General features: G+C 39.0%; 1 protein-coding gene across 1 annotated transcript in view; it reads right to left on the bottom strand.

The window, feature by feature from the left end:
- Positions 1-2,709: 2,709 nt before the first annotated feature.
- cwf19l2 (CWF19 like cell cycle control factor 2) overlaps positions 2,710-10,977 on the bottom strand; it is a 27,973-nt gene continuing 19,705 nt past the window's right edge. Inside the window, exons 14-17 of the mRNA XM_059513848.1 lie at positions 4,944-5,099; positions 4,540-4,620; positions 4,358-4,459; positions 2,710-3,117 (exon numbers count right to left, since the gene is read on the bottom strand). Coding sequence (XP_059369831.1) covers positions 2,977-3,117; positions 4,358-4,459; positions 4,540-4,620; positions 4,944-5,099 — 480 coding nt within the window. The 3' untranslated portion in view covers positions 2,710-2,976. The remainder of the gene's footprint in view (positions 3,118-4,357; positions 4,460-4,539; positions 4,621-4,943; positions 5,100-10,977) is intronic.

The following is a 10,977-nucleotide window of genomic DNA, read 5'->3' on the forward strand; positions in this document are numbered from 1 at the left end:
AATGCTACATTGACCTGGATAATTAAAACCCTTCACAGACAGTGCTCTGTTCATCCACAATGCAAGAGAGAGCACAGGTCCTCGAGACACACACAGAGAGAGAGAGTCAGGTCATGTTAGCAGGGGTGGAGGTTGAAGGCTGTGAGCATCTCTCCCTCCCTCCGATGCCTTCCGGATATTTCTCTTCTCTCTCGTTCTCTCTTTTCGTCCTTCACTCTTCTCCCAGCATCCCTCTTTCAGCTCCTGAGTCTGACCCACTTTCCCCTGTTCTGCCTGTTTTTGTTCACATATTAACACCGGAACAGCCTCGTGTCTGTCTGAGTGCGTATAAATAAACTAACACAGTGCACTAACACGTTTGTAAAAAAATTTTTTTTTAACATTATTCAACATTCATTGTGCATGGATACAATGACATTCTAAGCCAGTGGATTCAAATAAATCATTAAAAATGAAGCATTTAATTTATATGCCAATAGCATCAGTAAGCAGAATTGTGTTTTCAAATAAGTTTACATGAGCAATTGTTCAAGAACTGGTAGTCCTGCCACTCAATTCATGCTATTTGTGCTGTTTGGGGCCATTAAAATAAGCAAAAACACTAGGACTTGGTATTTGGAGGACCTGTATGGAAACCTGTTAGGATATCATTATTTTATTAATTCAGTTGATTTTATTCATCAGGAATTGATTGAGAACTGCCTGTATGATGTAAGTATAAAGGTAAGTGACGTGACATACAGCCAAGTACGGTGAACCATACTCAGAATTAGTGTGTTTTTTATACAAATTCTTAAATTTTTTATAAAAATTATGATCCTAAAAAAAGCATACACACACACATACACATATATATGCATACATACACACAAACATGGATGATTTGTCCAAAATAAGACAATAAGATCTTATGACATGCATTTAGAAAATAGGTTGAATTTTAATTTCATACCAACTAAAATAAAAGAGATCAGAAATCTGATTACTTAATATATAAATATTTTTGTTAATCAAGAATAGTGTTACTCGGCATATAATTACTAATTACATTTGTAATAATTTTGTTATTATTTCATTTTGTTTTGATGTAAGATTAGTGTTCCTGTAGCTCAATTGGTAGAGTATTGTGCTATCAAGCGCAAGGTTGGGGGTTCGATTCCCCGGGAACACATGATAGGTAAGAATTGATAGCCTGAATGCACTGTAAGTCGCTTTGGATAAAAGCGTCTGCTAAATGCATAAATTTAATTTATTTAAAATTTATTACAAAAAGAAGCATTAATGAATTAAGGTATCTACAAATAAATTGTATATGTTGTTAATTATATAATCAGATTTGCTCAAATTACTAACATTTAGCCATATTCACATCCACAATCTATAACTCATTTTACACAACTACTGTTAATTAGTTGTGTTACCTGTGTGTGACTTTTACTGGAGAAACGACTCCATTGTAAATGAAATGGAGATCTTCATGCTGCCAGTCTGGGTCTGTGCAGCGCTGCGTGACAAAATGTGAAATCCATGTTGTAATTATTTGTGTGTGTGTGTGTGTGTGTGTGTGCGTGTGACAATGTCTAAAATGCAACATGAATGAACAATAAAACACTCACATTACAGGAGCTGTGAGGTCACGCCACCGTCACCTGTGACCCTGAGCGATCTGTGATAGTGCTGTTTAACACCCTTATAAAACATCAGCTCATCTGCTGTTACAGACCAAGTCCTGTTGTCATTCTGACCCCAACACAACAGATTCTCTCCTGATGCAATTACATCAAATAACAATCCTGGCTATAGCTGTATGAGCAAAATGACCAATACAGGATTGTCATTTTTTTTAAATGAAAACTTGTTTGGTAATAAAAATTAAGTTGAATAAACAATGAATTCTTTCTGGCAATTCTGAGTTTATCTCTCTCAATGCGGAGTTTTTTTTTTTCTTCTTCTTCTTTAAACTCAGAGTTGAGATGTTAACTTGCAATCCTTAGATGAAAAGTGTAGTGTAGTGTTAACTCACCACTGCAAGGAAAAGTGCCAGAAATTTTGAGAAATCTGAATTGAATCTTATTTTGAAATGAATTGTGATATGTAAACAGAATAATGAGAAAAAAAAATCAGGACTACAAAAAAATAAAATATAAATTACATTTGTGGAAATTTTAAGAGCTAAGAAGTTGCAATCACATTTTTTTCATTCCATGGTGGGAACAAAAAACAGAAATGTGAAATGTTAACTCAGAATTGAAAGTAAAAAGTAAAAATTGTGAGATATAAACTCTGAATTGCAAGAGAAAAAAGTTTATATCTTGGATTTTCTTCTCAAAATTGCATGTTTGTGTCGCACAAATGTAATTTTATAGCTTGCAATTCTGTTTTTTTATCAGAACTTAATATTTTTGTGGTGTTTTGTTTTCTATGCAATGCAAATTTTAATTCTTTAGTGTTTTCTTTTTTTTAAAGCAGGTTTCCTTAAGAAACTTAATTCGTGTTCATTCGTGTTCTTGAAAAGCAGCACAGCCTAAAATACAGCTATAAAAACAAAATTGATTTCTTTCTTTCACTAAATTAATGGTAGGGCATAAACAACATCACCCCACAGTGTGCTCAACAAAGTGAACTCAAGGTCAGGTTCACAGGAACGAGCGAGCGAGTGAGACGTCATCTAAACATAATCAGATTATAAAGCCAGAGCACATAATCAGCTGAGCAGCTGGAGGTCTTGTAATATTTTATTCGCCATTTAATTGCTCAGGAAAACATGATTTACATCAACACTGGATGAGAACAGGTATTATATTTAAGAGAACACCAAATATATATATATATATAAAAAAAGCATTTACCTAGATTTGAAACATGACAGGTTTAAATGCCAATTTTCTAAACATTTTACTTTAGTTACTAGAGCCATTGACAAGACAAGCCCTCTAAAATTACAATTCAATTATGTAAAAGTCTCTATAGAGTTGTCTAGCTATCGGTTTTAGTGCAGTCAAACGCTTTCCACCACTGAGCAAACACCAGAACCTTTTTACGCTGGTCGTCGAAATTCTCGCGTATCGGTTTCCGCCAGCGTCTCGGTTCCAGGTCCATCATCCCGCCCAGGATTTCCTGATACAGACAGATCAAATCTCAGTCAATATGCTGATTTTGTTATTCTGAACGACTGCTTTTGGAATGTAATAGCATGGATAAACTCTGCCTCCGCAGAAGATGATCAACGCCTGCTTCTACATCGCTGTCTGTTTAGCCCTGCCCACTTATTCGCGCATGTAGTGTTTATGAGAGAGGAGCAGGTCTACGCAGAAACCAAATGATAAAGATGCTCTGAAGTCAACAAGATGCTGTGCAGTGCCAAAGTTGTGGAAGAACAGTGTTTGCATTGCCTTCCTTTTTGATCCCAACATTAGGAAGGATTACTGCTTACCGATACCGATACTTATCAATACTGTTATCGACACTATTTGGTGCAAAAAGATATTAAGTTTTTGAAAAAGTCAAGTTATTTTATTACTGCGGAACATTAGCAACTGTATTAATGTTCTTCAGTCAAGAGGAGTGAGTTATTTTTCTCTTTGTGTTTTATTTTATTAACATTAAAGGAATAGTTCACCCAAAAATGAAAATCGTGTCATCATTTACTCACTCTCAAGTTGTTTTAAACCTGAATGAGTTTCTTCTTCTTTTGACCATCATAAGTTATTTTGAAGAATGTGGGAAACTAAAAGGTTGCTGGTCCCCAGTGACTTTTATATATACTTTTTCCTACTATCAAAGTCAGTGGGGTCCAGCAACTGTTTGCTTACACACGTTCTTCAAAATATATTATTTTGTTTTCAGCATGAGAATAAATACAAACTAATACATGTTTGTGTAAAACATTCATTTTTGGGTGAACCAACCCTTTAATGACAAGCTGCGTTATGTTTAGTACTGTCCCTTTAAGAGATGCACGCACCATTTCTCTCTTGCCTATTTACATTCACTTTATTAATAATTAGAAATTATAAATTAGAAATATAAAACTGTGTTAATATGTAAACCTTGTGTGTTTTTGACACTATTAGTACAATCAGACTTTTAGCCAATCATAGCAGTGGGCGTTTACTTCCGCATCTACAATCTGCCACACCTACTCAAACAGAGCCTTCTGATGAGGGGGGGTTAAAACACAACAGAAAATAGTCTAATACTTCTAAACTATGATGTTTTTTGATGTAAAAATAACATTATAAGTGGACTTCCGAGAACACTACAAAATAAAAAACAGAGGCAGTTCATGACCCCTTTAAAAACCTGTTTTGCTCTGCTTGTTTGTAAAGCTTCACAATAAGACTACTGTCAGACTTACTTTGCCGAAATAGTGTGGGAACTTCTGCTCGTTCTCGATAACGTGCGCAAATCCACCCTGCAATCCAAAATCCACGGAGAAGTACGGCAACCCGCGAGGAACCTGAGAGAAAACGAGTGATGTTAAACACTGAGAGAGAGGAGGAAGATAAACGACATCAGGAGAAAACAGAAAAAACTCACAGCTTGTCTGATGTCTCTGGATGACAGGTCCACAACCTTCTTATTCATGGCCCATTCCTCATCCGACTCCATTATGGCTTTCTGACAACACACACACACAGTAAACGCGAGTTGTACAAACATTTAAAATGTAACTTCTTCATTACAAAAGTAACACCAATTTATAACATTGTCTGTCATAATTTGTTTTCACAACAGGTTTATTAAAACTTTCAGTAAAAAAATGAAAACAACATGTTAATTAAAATATAATGAATATGTGACAGTGCATATGTTAATCAAAACGCACTTCTCAAAATAGCGTTTCTACAAAGATCTAAAGGGGAAATGAAGAAGAGCACTTTCAGAATCAAAGCTGCTGAAGGACTGTTGTGACGCCAGTTTGAGGCTGTTTGTTCAGTTACCTTAAAGTAAATGGGTGCCATGTCTCCGAGCTCTCTGGGCAGCGGCACACACTCATACACCATGTGCAGGTGCCTTTTCGGATTCATATGGGTCTCCAAAAACACACAGTCCAACTCCTGAGACTCGAACATGCGGACCAGAGCCCGTCTGAACATCTACGAGAAAGAGAAAGAGAGAGAGAGAGAAGGAGAGAGAGAGAGAGAAGGAGATTTGATTTTGAATCACTTTATTTATCAAAAGAAAACCATTAGTGGTAATTATAAACCACACAGGCTAAAAAAAAACAAAAATAAAATAAATATATATATAAAAATACACAACACAAAAAATACTCAAACCAATAGATTTCCAAAACACAAAACATTTTCCACCACCGAGCACAAGACATTTTCGTAACCCCAAATGTGCTGGAATTCCTCCACATTATTTGTGATGCTGTAAAAATCAAAATCAATCTTCAATCTGGCTTTTAACATTCTCACAAAAATTGTGTTTGCATCAGAGTCTAAAGACCCCTTTGTCTTATTTCTTCGGCTAATGTAAATGGCCATTTTTGCTTGTCCAAAGAGAAAGTTAAACAATTGGCATTTCATTCTCCCCTTTTGATTGTACCTGAAGCCAAAGATGAAGTCTTGTTTAGAAAAAGCTTCTCCAAACAATTGGAACATTTGCTGTAACAGCTCGAATAAAAAAGACAATCTAACACACTCCAAAAAGCAATGAAAGACTGTTTCTTTGTTTAAGCAAAAGGGACAATTATCATTAACATTAGGGTTGATAACAGAAACAAAAGCATTTACAGCCACACAGCCATGCAGTACTTTCCACTGTAAATCTCCAATCTTTTTTGTCCATCCATCCATCCATCCATCTTCTTCCGCTTATCCGGGGCCGGGTCGCGGGGGCAGCAGTCTAAGCAGAGAAACCCCAGACTTCCCTCTCCCTAGACACTTCCTCCAGCTCTTCTGGGGGGACACCGAGGCGTTACCAGGCCAGCCGGGAGACATAGTCTCTCCAGCGTGTCCTAGGTCTTCCCCAGGGTCTCCTCCCAGTGGGACGCGCCCGGAACACCTTCCCGGGAAGGCGTCCAGGAGGCATCCGGAACAGATGCCCGAGCCACCTCAACTGACCCCTCTCTATGTGGAGGAGCAGCGGCTCTACTCTGAGCTCCTCCCGGGTGACTGAGCTTCTCACCCTATCTCTAAGGGATCGCCCAGCCACCCTGCGGAGAAAGCTCATTTCAGCCACCTGTATCCGGGATCTTGTCCTTTCGGTCATGACCCAAAGCTCATGACCATAGGTGAGAGTAGGAACGTAGATTGACCGGTAAATTGATAAATTTCTTCACCACGACAGACTGGTACATCGACCGCATTACTGCAGAAGCTGCACCGATCCGTCTGTCAATCTCCCGTTCCATCCTTCCCTCACTCGTGAACAAGACCCCAAGATACTTAAACTCCTCCACTTGAGGCAGGAATTCTCCACCAACCTGAAGTGGGCAAGCCACCCTTTTCCGACTGAGGACCATGGCCTCGGATTTGGAGGTGCTGATTCTCATCCCAGCCGCTTCACACTCGGCTGCAAACCGTCCCAGTGCATGCTGAAGGTCCTGGCTTGATGAGGCCAACACGACAACATCATCCGCAAAGAGCAGAGACGAAATCGTGTTGTCACCAAACCTGACCCCCTCCGGCCCCTGGCTGCACCTAGAAAATCATGAACAGAACCCGCGACAAAGGGCAGCCCTGCCGGAGTCCAACACGCACCGGGAACAAGTCTGACTTACTGCTGGCAATATGAACCAAGCTCCTGCTCCGGTCGTACAGGGACCCCATACTCCCGGAGCACCCTCCACAGGCCGCCGCGAGGGACACAGTTGAATGCCTTCTCCAAATCCACAAAGCACATGTGGACTGGTTGGGCAAACTCCCATGAACCCTCCAGCACCTTGTAGAGGGTATAGAGCTGGTCCAGTGTTCCACGGCCTGGACGAAAACCACACTGTTCCTCCTGAATCCGAGGTTCTACTATTGGCCGGATTCTCCTCTCCAGTACCCTGGCATAGACTTTCCCAGGGAGGCTGAGAAGTGTGATCCCCCTGTAGTTGGAACACACCCTCCGGTCCCCCTTCTTAAAAAGAGGGACCACCACCCCGGTCTGCCATCTTTTTTGTCAACGGTGGTTTATAGATCGTTCTCCACACAGGTCTGATTTCACTGTTAACCTTTAAATGAGCTCTCCAAGGAGTATCAGCTCAACCATTCAGTTTGTTTTTGTTCAAAATTTTAACAAGTATGTTATACATTGTTTTGCCCTCCATAACATCCAACTCATTAGTGAGAGTCTCACTGAGCTTTAACAGTTGACCAGTACAGTTTTTAAAATCAGGAGAAAGTGACAAAACAGGAAAAGAGTCTTCAACATTTGATTGACAAAAATCATTACAGGGACTTAATAAAGAGAGTTCAGTTTCTGTGAGTTCACACTTCAGAGCCTTAAGCATCTGATTCAAAAGCCTGGTGGATCTAACTCTCACATGAGAAGCCAGACCATCAGAATCAGTTAAATTGGCTCCACATATGTTAACTACATGTCCCAGAGTCACTACCCCAGCAGAACGGAAAAGCTGTAGCACAGAATGTCCTGTTGTGCGCTCAACATTAAAGCGGGATCCATATATAATTGGCTCTTTAAGCAGCCACGAAAGGGAAGTACAGTCTTCTGCTCTTTTTTTAATAAACAGCCCCCACACTGTGAATAGTCCAAGTTAGAATTTAGGAAGATTTCTTATTTTCGAGGCATTTGAGTCCATCAAAAACAAAGATCTCCTCCTCGGCTCAGTATTGTCCGAGCCAAAGGTCTCCAAACAAGGTGTGCAGGTCCAGTAAGGAATCTTTGAATAAACTGGAGTCGAAAGGCAGCCCCTCTACTTGCGAGATGAATAAGACCTTGCCCTCCATCTTCCTTTGACAGAAAAAGAACACTTTGAGGAACCCAGTGCAGACGATCCCAGAAGAAGTCTACAAGTACTGACTGTATTTTACTAAGCAGTTGTGTTGGAGGTTCCACACAAGTCAGACGGTGCCACAACATAGAGGCCACCAAGTTGTTGATGATTAAAGTCCGTCCTCTAAAGGACATGTGTGGCAAAAGCCATTTCCATTTTCTTAAGCGTCCTTCAACTTTCTCAAAAACATTTTCCCAATTTTTACATACAAATGAGTCATCACCAAGATAGACACCAAGGTATTTTAAACCATCTTTTTTCCACACTAACCCACCAGGTAAGACCAGCTCTTTGCTCAGCTCATCACCCACGGCTAGTGCTTCACTTTTTCCCCAGTTAATTTTTACTGATGGCAAAACACCAAAGTCATTAATAGCTTTTTTAAGGGAATTAACATCATTTTGTTGATTAACAATGACAATGACATCATCAGCATAGGCCGATAGTTTAAAAATTGACTCACAACCAGGAAAAATAACACCAGAAAGGGACTGTCTTAATTTATGCAAAAGAGGCTCTATAGCAATAGAGTACAGCATTCCAGAAAGTGAACAACCTTGTCTGATCCCTCTTTGGACCTTAAAAGGAGCGCTTAAACCACCGTTGATCTTTAATAAGCTCTCAATGTCACAATATAAAACCTTGATCATGGCTATAAGATTAGAGTCGAAACCAAAGGCTTCGAGTGTTTGCCACAGATATTGGTGTTCGACTCTATCGAAAGCCTTTTCTTGGTCTATTGAAATCAGACCAATTTCATAGCCTAATGAACTGGAGAGGTCCAAAATATCCCGAATTAGGAAAATATTATCAGATATCAATCTGTTGGGTATACAATAGGTTTGATCAACATGAATAATATCTTCCATCACTTTTTTAAGTCTCATAGCCAACACCTTAGACAAGAGTTTGTAATCGGTGCAGAGCAGAGCCACGGGTCGCCAGTTCTTAATTTCTTGTAAGTCCCCTTTTTTAGGGAGGAGTGTAAGAATTCCTCTCCTGCAGCTGAGTGGTAAGTGTCCTTTGGTTAAACTGTCTCTAAGAACAACCAACAAATCCTTGCCTATGATAGGCCAAAAAACTTTGTAAAAGTCCACAGGAAGGCCATCGAGGCCTGGAGCCTTTCCATTTTCTAGGCTTTGTAGTGCAGTATGTAGCTCCTCAGCCGAGATCCTTGCCCTCAGCTCACAAAGTCACTGCGCACTTACGGATTTCTTCAGACTCCTTTAGCAGCTGTCCATTGCTGGACCGCAGAGAGTGTATAAGTCTTTTCTGTCCATTTTTGCGTTCTAAGCCAAAAAAGAAATGGGAGGGTGCATCCATTTTAATCACGTTTTGAAAGCGGGAACGTACAAGGGCACCTTAAGCAGAAAAACCCAACAGATTTGACAGAGCTGATTTTTTCTTTTTGAGAGCTTTAATATGTTCTCCATTTCCTGTGAAATCTGCCAAATCTTGCAGCATCACTATTTCATTCTCCAGGGCTTCCATTGATTTAGTCATATCCTTTGTGACATTTAGAGAATACTGTATACACAGCTGTTTAATCTGAATTTTTCCTATGTCCCACCATTGTTGTAAAGATGTATACTCAGACTTTGTCTTTGAATAATTGTTCCAGAAAAAATTAAAGACCTCTTTAAAAACTTTATCAGAAAGTAATGTTACATTAAAGTGCCAATAAGCGCTCTTACATTTCACATCTTTGATGAAAATTGAGACTTGTACAAGAAAATGATCAGAAATTCCCACTGGATGTATTGAGCAACTTTTAAGAATATTAATTTGATGCTTGAAACAATAAAATCTATCAAGCCTAGCCATAGACAGGACATTATCTTTGACATGAGTCCAAGTATATTGACGTTGAGTAGGATGAAAAACTCTCCAAACATCACTCAGATCATGCATTTCAATTAAACTAGTTAAAACTCTCTTACTAGGTCCATGAGGTCCTGGATGGTTTCTATCTAAGGATGCATTGGCCGTGCAATTAAAATCACCACCCAGAAAAAAGTAACCATCATTGTTACAGTTATTAATAGCAGTGTTCAGAGTGTTGAAAAAAATAGCTCTTTCTATGCCTAAAGTTGGAGCATAAACATTGAAGAAAGTTATTTTGACATTTTCAAACACAGCTTGTATTTTTAACAAACGGCCTTCAATTATTTCATCAATATCACAAGAGATAGGTCTAAAATCTCTAGAAAACAAAATGCCAACACCACCACTGTTACTACTCTTGTGACTGAGGAAAATTTCCCCATCCCATTCTTTCCTCCAAACAGCTTCATTGTCCTGTGTACTATGTGTTTCTTGCAAAAAGATTACATTTAGCCTCTTACTCTTGAACAGATTGAAAAGAGACGCTCTCTTAGCATCCTCCCTAGCACCATTAATGTTTAAAGAGCCCAGTTTGAAATCACACATTTTGAAAGTAAAGCTGCTTTCAAATAACACTAGAAAATAAACAAAAAAGAAAATAATAAAAATAAATCTCTTAAACATCATTCTTTAGCATCACTCAATTGTGCTCTTACTTTTACAAGCATTTTTTTTTAGACGGTAAATTTCTTGATCAGTAAAAATGCATTGATCACTTTGTTCAGGGTTTTTCATAAGCAGTCTGACAGAATCAAGAAACAACTTTAGATCAGGGAAAAAGTCCTCAACTTTAACAGATCTCATTCCTTTTGTGCTTTGTAAAAAGGAACGAATCTTAGAGAAAGGGTAAACACAATCCATATCCACCTGCATGTCACTACTTCCCTCATATTCACTTTCTTGCGTTTCCATTAAACCATCCTCAGACTGAGAGGAAGCACCCATTAGATTTAGCTTTGACACTTTTGTTACTTGTTGCAAATTTGCTTTGTTTTCAAGATTTTTCCTCTTAGTTGACATTTTGCCAACTTCCCTGTCAATCATAGCATCAATATCGTTACACAACACAGATTCCGCCACTCCGGTCGCAGTTTCACCCACATTTAAATCTGCATTCAAATCACTGCATGCTTGCTGTT

The sequence above is a fragment of the Carassius carassius genome, chromosome 28 (assembly GCF_963082965.1).
Source record: "Carassius carassius chromosome 28, fCarCar2.1, whole genome shotgun sequence".
Taxonomy (NCBI): domain Eukaryota; kingdom Metazoa; phylum Chordata; class Actinopteri; order Cypriniformes; family Cyprinidae; genus Carassius; species Carassius carassius.